The sequence below is a fragment of the Eschrichtius robustus genome, chromosome 14, assembly GCF_028021215.1.
Source record: "Eschrichtius robustus isolate mEscRob2 chromosome 14, mEscRob2.pri, whole genome shotgun sequence".
NCBI lineage: Eukaryota > Metazoa > Chordata > Mammalia > Artiodactyla > Eschrichtiidae > Eschrichtius > Eschrichtius robustus.
In genome coordinates this window covers 40,095,300-40,108,694 of record NC_090837.1, presented here as the reverse complement: position 1 = coordinate 40,108,694, position 13,395 = coordinate 40,095,300, and the positions used below count along the sequence as shown (strand labels likewise).

Sequence of the window (13,395 nt, the reverse complement as noted above, 5' to 3'; positions counted from 1 at the left end):
TTTTACTATTCTACAATTTTCCCACTTGTGGATATTATATTCACTTTTAAAAATAGTGCCTAGAAAGTTTAAAAATTCTATATCTACTTAAGAATTTCTTTTATTTGGGGCATAATTAATCCCCAATAAATGGTTATTAGTTAACTAATTTATGAAAAATTAAAGATTGACTGTCTTTGGTAGTTTATGGCTTCTAGTAAGTTATACATTTAGAAAAGCTTTCCATATAATTTGTATAGAAACATTAATAAATTTGTCACTTCTAAGAACAGGATTTTTCATTACCTGTCTGAACAACATCATTTAGCTAAGTAAGAGTTTTAGAAAACAGACCTATACATTTCTCCACAATCTCCCCCTCCATGGTGCTGACTAGGGATGAAATTAAAAGTCATATAGATACTAATGGGCAGTCACCTTTTCTTATTGCCCAAGAGGTAAGGATTTAATGCCAGGAAATCCAGTTATTATAGAAAAATAAAGGCCCTGGAGAATTTTTTAGTTATACTTTTGCCCTATATCTCAAATTTCACCTCTAGGAAATGTCCAACTGATATGATACATTTACCCTCATTTCTATGGCCTATAATTTGAATAAATAAAATGTTATGAATAAACCTGTAATCAAATGTTCACAGCAGCTTTATTCATAACAGCCAAAAACAGAAACAACCCAAACGTCCTTCAATGAGTGAACTGTTAAAAAAAACAAAATGAAACAAAACTGTGGTACATCCTTCTACCACATGTACTACTCAGCAATAAAAAGAAAAGAAGTATTAAAATATGCAACAACCTGGATGGACTACAAGGGAATTATGCTGAGTTGGAAAAAAAAGCCAACCCAAAAAGTACACCCTATGTGATTCCACATACATAACATTCTTAAAATGACAAAATTATAGAGATGGAGACCAGATTATGGGTGGCCAGAAGCTGGAGGGGTTGAGGTGGGAGGAAGGTGGTTGGGGACTTAAAAGAGTAGCTTTAAGGACCCTTGGTAGTCACAGGGATCAACACATGTTAGTGAATTAAAACACACACACAAATGAGGGCATGTAAAAGTAACAGAATCTCAATAAGATTGATAGATTGTATCAATGTCAATTTCTAAGTTGTACTATTATACTATAGTTATACAAGATGTTACCACTGGGGTGAACTGGGTAAAGGGTATATACTACAGTGTGAATCTACAATAAGCTCAAAATGAAAAGCTAAAAAAAAAATTATGGAAAAATATTTGCCCTAAGAGTTGGAATACTGTTAAAATACAAATTATTATAATAAAGGGAAACATTATTTTTTCACTGTTAAAAACTGGTGTGATCTTTTGATTTTTAAAAAAATCTTTTCCATCTGTCAAGTTCGTAGCTGGAGAAGCTTCCTTCTTTTTCAGGTAATGATGACAAACTCACAAGACCTTTAAAGTACTTAGTAAAGCATCAAATCATTCTTGAAGAATTAAGAAAAGAACTTGTGACCCTACTAGGCCAAAGACTAGAGTCAGCAGTTTTTCACTCTCTTTTACCCTTCCCAAAGTGTGTGAAAATTTACTTGCTGTTAGATTTTCTTGTTTTTTAATTTTGGCCGACTCTAAAACTCAGGTCTGCCTTTAGAAGTGAAAAGTGCACCCAAGATGAAATGGATTATTGCCATAAACCATTTTAAGAAAAGAAACAATGAGATAGAAAATCCTTATAAACTTCAAAAGAAAATTCTTGGGAAATATGTAAAGACTACTCTTTTATCTTGTAAGCATTCAACACCTGTGAGGCATTTGTTCTGTCATGCAGATCAGCCCTGAAACACGTTTGTGTGTGTATGTGTATGTATGTGTGTTTAAATTTTAGCATTTGCCATTCATCAAGTCAATTAGGCATCCACAATTAGAACCCCTATAAAGTGTGCTTTAATCCTGCTCCACACCCATCGGAAGGAATGAGGCTATACAACAATGCAGCTCCTGTATGAACAGGTAGTCTGTTCAAAAAAGTATTTAGGATTGTAACACTGGCAACCTGAGACACCTAATGAGGAAACAGCGCTCAAAAGACCAAAAGCGCTGCACTACAATTAACCTTATAACGTGTATGTGAATTTTGAAAGAAATGAAACAATTAAGGGCCCATGTGTGTAGTCACATAATACAAGAAACAACTTTAAATAAGAATTCAGAAATAAGCCAAGAATTCAATTTGTGATAATCAAAATAAAAATCATTGCTATGTTAATTTTTACTCATTCTCGTTCGCTACCCAGAACAAACCATATATGTATGTACTGTCACTGTACAACAAGTTATTTATGATTCTGAATTATAAATTGTAAGCCTAATAACACTTTTCTTGATAAATAGTGGCTTTATATATAGCTCAAATAATTAAGCTTCTACCAAAAACACAACTACTAGTATTTCTGTAACTGCCAAATCAATTATTTCAACTCCAAAGTAAAGACACTTGCCTTTATGAGATGCAGCCATATTTAAGGTGTGCTTAGTTTACTCTTAAGATTTAATTACCTCAAAATGGGTAAATTAATTTTTTGTGGATATTATCGAATTTATGTTAACACAAATGGAAAATAACATGTGAGAGTTAATGATAGTACTCTTTTTTTTATTGACAATATAGTTGATATTGTTACAGGTGTACAATATAGTGATTCCCAATTTTTAAAGGTTACACTCCATTTATAGTTGTTACAAAATATTGGCTATATTTCCCGTGTTGTATATATCCTTTTTTTTTTTTTGGCCGCACTGTGCAGCATGTGGGATCTCAGTTCCCGGATGCGGGATCGAACCCAAGCCCCATGCAATGGGAGTGTGGAGTCTTAACCACTGGATTGCTGGGGAAGTCCCTATCCTTGTAGCTTATTTTATACCTAATAGTTTATACCTCTTAATCTCCTACCTATATTGCCCCCCACTTCCCTTTCCCCACTGATAACCACTAGTTTGTTCTCTGTATCTGAGTCTGAGTGAGTCTGCTTCTTTTTTGTTATATTTACTAGTTTGTTGTATTTTTTAGATTCCACATATAAGTGACATCATACAGTATTTGTCTTTCTCTGTCTATTTCACTTGGCATAATACCCTCTAAGTCCACCCATGTTACTGCAAATGGCAAAATTTCTTTTTTTATGGCTGAGTAGTGGTCCATTCTTTTTTTCTTTTTTTAAATGGCTGAGTACATATACACACCACATCTTTATCCATTCATCTGTTGATGAACACTTAGGTTGCTTCCATATCTTGGCAATTGCAAATAATGCTGCTATGAACATTGAGGTGCATGTATCTTTTCGAATTAGTGTTTTTGTTTTTTTTCGGATATATACCCAGGAGTACAATGGCTGGGTCATATATGGCAGTTCTATTTTCAGTTTTTTAAGCAACCTTCATACTTTTTTCCACAGAGGCTGCAACAATTTATATTCCCACCAACAGTGTATGACAGTTCCCTTTTCTTCACATCCTCGCCAACATTTCTTATTTGTGTTCTTTTTGATGATATCCATTCTGACAGGTGTGAGGTGATATCTCATTGTGGTTTTGATTTGCATTTTCCTGATGACTAGCCTTTCTTAATGAGTAGGACACTGATGTTATGGACCAAAATTACTTGCAACTCCTTTCATTGCTAATTTGTGTAGTCTTAATATGAATGTTATCTTTTTGGAATTTTTGATGAAACATCTAAGAAAATAAATGGAGCAATCCAAAATTGAATCAAAAAATATTTATCCTGTCATATTAGAGCCTCTTTACTTTCCGTTTCTTCAATGGGGCTCCAACTCTGTCCTCAAAAATCTGCCTAGTTTTCTATGAAATTGATTACCTTATTTACCAGATATAGAAAATACTACTAGATGAGATGTTGATGGTAAACCATAGCATGGACAAAAACCATTTATTAAAATGGTGACATTCTGAAAAATATTCTAAATTCCATCTTATTACCTGTGCTTTTTAATAATAAACCTGATACTGAAAGGGATTTTAAAAGCAAAAAAAAAAAAATTGTATCCAAACAAGTTCAGATGCATTTAAGTTCTTATGCGTATCTAAGAAAAATTATGTAACTCAAGTACTACCTTCGTATCTTTTCTTTTCCTTTTTTTTTTTTTTTTTTAACCTGGCATGAAGTTTTAAAAGCAATGACTGAATTTTGATTCCTATATATACTTCAAAACCTGCAAAGTCTGGACAAGTCCATGTTTGACGTCTTTCAAATAGCCTCTTATACTGGTTTTTCCAAGTGGATCCTCTACTTAAAAAAAAAAAAAAAATTAAGTACCCTTTAGGCATGTCTTTGATGCTATCACAGAGTCAGAGGATCTAATTTTATATGGAACTATCTGGAACACATTGACAAGGGACTGTCAAAAAAGTCTTCCTTTCAACAAATTTGCCTGGGCCCAACCAAAATGTTTTTAAATAACATACTAATTTTTAAAAAATAATGCGCGATCACTTAAAACTGAAGAATCTGTAAGTGATTTTGAAATTGGTAAAAGTAGCCTGATCAATATATTATAATATGCCGGAAGTTATCTTCTCTCATCAGCTCAAACATATATCCAATACCTACCATTCATAAAGCACATATATATTAATCAAAATCATCAACAACTGCTGTATTCCTCCCTTAAAGTTTTTCCATGTATATAAACTAATGCTCCTGAGAGTGTGATGGCTACTAAGAGTATGGCCATGAGGAGTACACACTTTAAAAAAAAATTATCCATTATGTAATATTTGTGAGTCTTATATGTTCTATAATCTGACGAATGGCATGTTGTTCATATCAAACAATATGTTATTTATTTTCTTGATGCTTCCTCATCATAGAGGTCTCCTGAAGACCCTGAAACACCAATGAACATGAGGAAGAAAGCTGCCAAATACTTTATCCCTGTTAAATTAGGAGCCTAAAAAATAAAACTGTCCCAGTTTTAAATGGGTATGCCTAAAAATTCTAAAATGAAGATTATGAAAAACAAGCAGTTTGGTTAAGTAATGAAATAACCACAAAAATAAGTCACATAGGGCTTCCCTGGTGGCACAGTGGTTGAGGACCTGCCTGCCAATCCAGGAGACACAGGTTCGAGCCCTGGTCTGGGAACATCCCACATGCCGCAGAGCGACTAGGCCCGTGAGCCACAATTGCTGAGCCTGCGCGTCTGTAGCCTGTGCTCCGCAACAAGAGAGGCCCACGCACCGCGATGAAGAGTGGCCCTCACTTGCCGCAACTGGAGAAAGCCCTTGCACAGAAACGAAGACCCAACACAGCCAAAAATAAATAAATAAATTTATAAAAAAATAAATAAAATTAATTAATTAATTAATTTTAAAAATCCTAATGTGATAAAAAAAATCAGTCACATATAAAACAGTATGTACACTGAACACAACAATACAATAATCTACATGCATTTCTTTTAAAACTAGGAAAGAATAAACAAATGCCATTCCTATAAAATGGTGATTTATTTTTCTTTTCTCAACTTTCTACAGTATCATCTAAAATTGAAAATTTAAAGTAAATGGGTAGTAAAGCATTTCAGGGTTTTAGAGATATAAAATTTTGAGATTTTCATATATTATGGGATTTTAAAAACTTATGTTCAAGAAAATGTTTCATTGACGCAGCTGAACTATGCAATTCATTCAGATACCATTTACTAATTTCTTACTATGTGCCAAGCACTTTTACCTATGGAAATGCAGGTAGAAAGATGAGTAAGATAGGGACTCTGCATAATAAAATTTTAATGATCTTCTTAAAATTTTAATGTCTTGTTATAAGACAACGGAAAGTAATCATTTGAAGGATAAAGAATTTAACCTTATACTTGAAGATGGCAGAATGCTAATTCTTCTCTGTTAAATGTTTAATAAAAACTCAAGTACATCTGGTCCTATTTAAATCATTTGAAGATATTGTATTTGCTTTACCTCCAGGTCACAAAGAATAAGCTTTTTTATAGTGTATATCTCCTATAATAGTTTAAACTTGAAACTATTCCTATTAGTAAACTTACATGCTGGGGTCACAGTATTATAAACCAAGAGGAAGATATGGCTTCTCTTCAACAGAAGTTGGGAGATGTTATTATTCCTTTGCAGTTTTAAAAGTGCACGTAGCTGATTACATTGTTATTATCAGTGTAGCCATTATACAAGACAGAATATCTTGTATCTGGATTATTTTTGCTATCATTTCATTATGTAACTATACTGTATAAATATTTTCCTAAAGAGAATGAATACAATGCCCCCAAAACCTACTGTGTCTTCTTCACTGTTGTATTCTCAGCAACTGCTACCATTCCCAGCATATAATTCAATAACTGCTCACTGAATGAATAGCAAGTGAATACTAAAACTCAGAATACTTCCTCAATGTTTCACACTACATTTTCTGGGGGAAAACAGTGTAGTCAAATGAAGAGCAGAATTAATGTAAAATACTCCTATTTGTCCCTGAACATATGACCACAAGCACAGTCACTTAAAAATCAGATCTTTATCACTAACAACAAACTTGAATTTCTAAACTTTCAAATATTTGAAGTGAACTAATCTGCCTCAGATATAAACAGCTCCTATCAATTGATAGGGAAAAGGCCAACTACCAAAGAATAATCAGGTATATAAACAGTTCTTGAGAAAGAAATACAAATCACCCTCAAGCATAAGCAAAGATGCTTAACCTCATTCATAAGGGAAATATAAACTAAAACTACACTGAAAATAATCAATAGATATATTAATCAAACACAACATGGAGAATTCTTCTAGATACAGATGGGAACAAACCAACTATAAAAAGACATTTCAGATAACTGGGGAAATTTGAACACAATCATCTAATAGGTATAAGATGACATTAAAGAATTTGTTTTGTTAGTGCAATAATGGCATTTTTTTGTTAAAAAAGACTACTGGAATATATTGAAGTATTTATAGATGAAATTATGTCAGAAAGTTCAAAATAACTGAGTGGAAGAGGGATAAAGATGCAAATGCAACATAAGTAAAACAAGGTTGGCTGTGTACTGATAATGGTTGAAGCTGAGTGATGGGTAAATAGGAGTTCATTATGCTATTCTCTTTACTTTTATAAATGTATAATATTTCCTAAAATTAAAAAGTCTTAAACTTTAAATTTAAAAAAATGGAAGAATACACACACAAAAGATAATAAAAGTGGTTACCTGTTTGTGTGTGGGGAGAAGAGGGTAAATTTTTGCTGTTTATTTTGTGTTTTCACAATTTTAGAAAAAAAAGTTTAAATTAAAAAAAAAAATGGATAAAACAATAATAACTCCATTGACACCTGGATTTCTAACCGAACACTAATGTACCCTGACTGCATCAGCAATCCTAATATGCTGAAAGAGAGCTTTAATGGAAACATGCATCAGAATAATCTACCAAAGAATGAGCATAATAGAGCAGTAACAGATGCAAGTGAAGTAGTAGATGTAGTTGAACTCCAACCTTTCATAATAAAATTAAAGAGTTTCTAATATTTTTCTCAGCTAAGAATTCAAAAACTACAATTAAGAAATAGACACTTTCAGCAAAGTTGTAGGACACAAAGCAACACACAAAAATTAGTGGCGTTTCTTTACATTAACCACGTGCACTCTGAAGAGGAAATTAAGAAAATCCCATTTACAATAGCATCCAAGAGCAGCCAATACAAAATAAGGAATAAGCTTAACCAAGGAGATGAAAGACTTGTATGATGAAAACTACAAAACATCACTGAAAGAAATTTAAAAAAGGAAAGACATCTTATGTTCATGGACTGGAAGACTTAATATTGTTAAGATGTCAACATTACTCAAAGTGATCTACAGATGCAATGCAATCTCTATTGAAATCCCAATGATGTTTTTTTGCAGAAATAGGAAAATATGTCCTAAAATTCATATGAAATCTCAAGGGACTCCGAATAGCCAAGACAATCTTGAAAAAGAACAAAGTTGGAAGTCACGTTATTTCCTGATTTCAAAACTTAATAAAAAGCTACAATAATCAAAACAATATGGTACTGGCATAAAGACATACATACAAACAAACAAACAAACAAAAATTAGAATAGAGCCTTGGCCCCCTTCTCAAAAAAATGGTTTTTGAGAAGGGTGCCGAGACCATTCAATGGGGAAAGGACAGTCTTTTCAACAAATGGTGCTGGAAAACTAGATATCCACAGCAAAAGAATGAAGTTTTACCCTTACCTTACACCATATACGAAATTCACCTCATAATGGATCAAGGACCTAAACATAAGATCTAAAACTATAAAACTCTTAGAAGAAAACACAAGGCAAAACTTAATGGCAACGGATCTGGCAATGATTTCTTGGATATAATACCAAAAATACAGACAACAAAAGAAAAAAGTAGATAAATTAGACTATATCAATATTAAAAACTTCTATGCATCAAAGGACACAATTAACAGAGTGAAGAAGCAACTCACAGAATGGGAGAAAATACTTGCAAACCATATATCAGGTAAGAGATTAATATCCAGAATATACAAAGAACTTCAACCACAACAAAAACCAATATGATTAAAAAACAGGCAAAGAACTTGAATAGACATTTCTCCAAAGATACACAAATGGCCAATAAGCACATGAAAAGCTAACATCACTAATCATTAGGGAAATGAAAACAGTATGAAGGCTCCTTAAACAACTAAAAAGAGTTACCATATGATCCTGCATCCCACTCCTGGGCATATATCAGGAGAAAACTCTTATTCGAAAAGATACATGCACCTCAATGTTCATAGCAGCACTATTTACAATAGCCAAGACCTGGAAGCACCTAATGTCCATTGACGGATGAATGGATAAAGAAGATGTGGCACATATATACAATGGAATATTACTCAGCCATAAAAAGAATGAAATAATGCCATTTGCAACAACATGGATGGACCCAGAGATTATCATACTAAGTGAAGTAAGCCAGACAAAGACAAATATGGTATCACTTACATGTAGAATCCAAAAAAAATGATACAAATGAACTTATTTACAAAACAGAAAGAGACTCACAGACACAGAAACCAAACTTATGATTACCAAAGGGGACTGGGGGGCGGGGGTGGGGGAGATAAATTAGGAGTTTGGGATTAACATATACACACTACTGTATATAAAATGGGTAAACAACAAGGACCTACTATACAGCACAGGGAACTATATTCAACATCTTGTATAACCTATAATGGAAAAGAATCTGAAAAAGAATATATATATGTATATATATGTGTAACTGAATCACTTTGCTGTACACTTGAAACCAACACAACATTGTAAATTAACTATACTTCAATTTTAAAAAAAAGAGAAAGCTATTCAACTGAGGGGAAAAGAAAAAACTATAAAACACTGTAGTATTAACCTATGGTTGCAGTAGGTAATCAAGAAACAAATGTAATATGAAGCATTTCCCACACATGGGGGAAATGTATTATATGAAAGTCACAGAATTAGATAGGTATATTAAGGCTTACTATCAAACCTTGAGTTTAGCTTTAATAGTTTAGCTTTTAATAGTACATTTTAACACAATCATATATAACATTTATATACTCAACCTAACCGCAACAGCTCAATTCTCTGTATGCTCATTGCATTTCATATAAACCTTTTAGCTCTTATTTCACTATACTGTTAATTATCTGTTCACATGACTCTCTCTCTACCAGACTGCAGGCTCTTTGAAGGCAAACTGCCATTTACTTTTGGGTCTCAGGGCTTGGTGGCAAACCTAAGCACTGAGACACAAATTCTGAAGGTTTGTCGAATGACTTAGGTAGTACTTTTATGTCAATAAACAATCCTGCAAATAATTTTACAGAAGATAATTAAGTCTAGAGGTTATGTAACTTGCTGAGATCACAGAGCAAGTACATAAATGAAATTAGAATTCAAATCCAGATCTTCGGTCAACAATTTCTATGCCCCTTCCACCACACCATACATATTACCACAAGTAACTACAAGCTGTGCAAGAGCTACATTCTGTGGTAGTTGTCTGTAGTCAAAAAGCAACAACTCAACCATAAAAATGAATCTCCCAAAATTGGAATAGTAAAGGTCCCTTAAAAATGAGATCTTTGAACTGTCATAAAAATTAGTTATTACTATTATAGTCTCAGCAGAATACTGCTACCAAGTATTTCAGAAAAAAATTACCTTGTACTTCTTTATCATGATACTCCTTTAGTTTTGTCCAAAGATCCTTAAAGTCATTAGATACATCTGTAGAACTAGGGCTTCCACAACTGCTTCCCGAGACGTTCATCTTACTTAATATGCTCACACTTCTACTGCCTAATGTTTTCTGACCTTTTCTGTTACATTATACAGGTCTGAAGTTGTCTTTGGCCAGTTCAAATACCTGAAACAACAGATTGCAACATAAGTGAATTCTGCATTTATCTTTGTGTAATTTGAAATCAGTATGACTTCAAGCCCAGGCAGCTGATCTCAAGTTTTCCTTATTTACCTATGATCAATCACTTCAGAATCTGAGGGGGTGGAAGTGAGGAAAAAAGATGAGTATGGTGAGAAAAGCCCCAATTTCAGTTATCTGGCTTTAAGTTAAGCTACACTTTCAGGCAAATTTTTTCTTATTCCACCTATGAGGAAGTAATTACCTACGTTATGTTAAGTTGAAAGGATTATGATATAGAGAGGTTTGTAATCATTCATGGTCAGTATTGTTTCCACATTCTAAAAGAATGTATTGCTTTTTTAACTGTTGAGTTGATATGGAATACAACAATATACTGAACCAAAAACTGGAAAACACTCTGAAATATTCTTGACTTAATAAGCATTCGCATCTAGACACACAGACACACACACTGTAAAAGAGCAAGAAAGATGACTGACATAACACGAGTATCTGAACAGCTTTCTCGTAACAATGAAATCAGTGAGCAAGATACAGACACAGCCAAGATCTATGACTACAGAAACATCTAAAAACAAGGCAAATATGGGTAAAGCTATTTTGTGTCTCTCAGAATAAAGGTGAATGATTAAGTTTATTATTTGTGTAGCCCCTGAAGGAAGCAACAGGCTATTAAGTTCAAGTGGATTAATAAATATTTTAATATGTGTTCTTAAACTGAAACCATTAACTAGCTACTACTAAAAAAATAAAATAAAATGATTAACAAGTCTACTAACCCTCACATCCGGCTTCTTAGTCAATGCCTTACCATTGCTAACAAGTGCCCAAACGGATTTAAGTGTCTTTTACTAACCATTTCCTGAGGTCTCTGATGAAGAGGCTAAGATAAGCAATGGCATGTCTAAAGGGAGCAATATTATGTGCAGAGCCACTTGGTAAACTATAAAGCACTACAGAAATAAAAATACATTAAGCTTTTCAAAAATTGTGATTATACTTTTTTTAAAGATAATCAGTGAAAACTGAACAAGTACTAGATTTTACATAATATTAGGAAATTATTTTTAATTTCTAAAGAGGCTTGTATTCAACTATGTATTAACTCTAAAAGATAAATCAATGGGTCTATACTACTGTCAATAAAAGCCACCATTTATTAAGTGGAGTGTGCTGTTTTATATTCCCTTTTAATTTAATCTTCACAATTGTATAAAACAGCTACTACTGATATTATTAATTTCATTTTAGAGTTGAAGAAAACAGGCTTAAGAGACTAAGTGACTCGCCCAAGGTCACATCGCTAGGACACGGCTACTACGGCCACGTCCCCGCTGCAACTCAAGTTGTGATGCCAATGAACTCCAAAATACTTCTAAGAAGCAAAAAAAACAAAACAAAAAAAAGTTAACTATTTTTATTAATCAAAAAGTTCAAAACAAAGTTTTAGTTACTTTAATGAACAATTTAAAATTGTATATTTTAGTATTAAATAGTTTAAAACCAATAGTGTAAAATAAGCTTCCTTTAATAAATATATCTACCTTCAGGGGTAATAAAAAGGTTAAATGTTTTTTTCCCCCCACATAACAATTTATCAATACTAAGCTGTTCAGATACTCGTGTTATGCCAATCATCTTTCTTGCTCTTTTACAGTGTGTGCGTCTGTGTGTCTAGATGCTGATTAAGTCAAGAATATTTCAGAGTGTTTTCCAGTTTTTGATTCAATATATTGTATTCCACATCAACTCAAAAGTTAAAACCCTTTCCAATCTATTTTGCATGCTTAGCACTTTTTGCTGGCATTTCTTTTGATATTGAACCGTTATTCGCTGCACGAATAATTTCTCAAAAATGTGCATCTCGCCTCTCAAGTTGCATCCTGGGCTCAACAGTTTGCAAAAATTTAACACATTTCTATGCTTCCTGTTGCAGTGTAAACCATAAACCACCACACTGAAGGTGCTCAAGAGAAGATTTCTTTCCTGTCACACCGCACACATTCTTAGGTGAGGCAAGAGCCGCTCCTCAGTTCACACAAGGGCCCTGGACAAACTGAATAGGGACTCTGACTGCTGCTCTTACGAGCAGAGCAGAGGTCCAGTGGCTCCCATCCCAGGACCCTTAGGCATCAGCCTCCTCCCGCGCCGCGAAGGGCTGGCGGTCCGCCCTCACCAAAGCGCTCCCCCAGCAACCCGCACGACCGGCGCCGGAAGCCCGCGCGGCGACCCCGGGCGCAGGTCGGCGCATGCGCGTGGCGGGCCCGGCGCCAGCAGGCAAGTTCTCAGCTGGTGCGAAGACTAGGGAACAGCACTGAGTGCTGGCTCGTCCGCAATCCGGTCTACCTCCCGCGGAGTTTAGGCCGGCTGCAGCCGACTCCTCAGATTCAGCCCCAGAGCCATACAGCCATCCCCACCCCGGGTCCAAACGCCTTCGGTCAGCCGGCAGCTCCAGACCGGAAATAGCCCGCTAGGACCCAGCGCTTTGGGTCGGGGAAAGAGATTCCTTCTACTCACGGCAAGATTGCCTCGAGATTCTCGAAATCCCCAGCAGGAACGCGAGCACGCTCTGGAGCGGGGAAGAGACGGCCGTTCGCTTTTCTGCTTGTTCCCTCACTAATCTGCCAAACCGCCAGCAGCCAAGCCGCCCCCTCGGGGCAGCCCGCGCTTTCCAGCGCTGGGGGAGGGCCCGAGGGCGGCCGGCTCCGCTCGCCCCGCCCGGACCTCGCGCGACGTCACGCAACGTCGCGTGGGAGTTCCCGCGACGTCACGCCTCTTCCTCCTCCTCCCGCCGCGGAGCGAGGTGGCGCCCCTCACGACCGCTGCGGAGGAGCTGGGTCGGCGTTGAGTCCCACCGCGTTGGGCGGTGACTGGAGAGTGGAGCTTCTCCTTTGAGCCGTCAGAAGAGGCTCCGAGAGCTGGCGGGCACCACCGCG

General features: G+C 35.5%; 1 protein-coding gene across 1 annotated transcript in view; it reads right to left on the bottom strand.

The window, feature by feature from the left end:
- The window catches only part of RBBP8 (RB binding protein 8, endonuclease), an 81,492-nt gene extending 68,320 nt beyond the window's left edge, over positions 1–13,172 (bottom strand). Inside the window, exons 1-2 of the mRNA XM_068563228.1 lie at positions 12,977–13,172; positions 10,237–10,441 (exon numbers count right to left, since the gene is read on the bottom strand). Of these exons, the coding sequence (XP_068419329.1) occupies positions 10,237–10,345 (109 nt within the window). The 5' untranslated portion in view covers positions 10,346–10,441; positions 12,977–13,172. The remainder of the gene's footprint in view (positions 1–10,236; positions 10,442–12,976) is intronic.
- Positions 13,173–13,395: the final 223 nt, after the last annotated feature.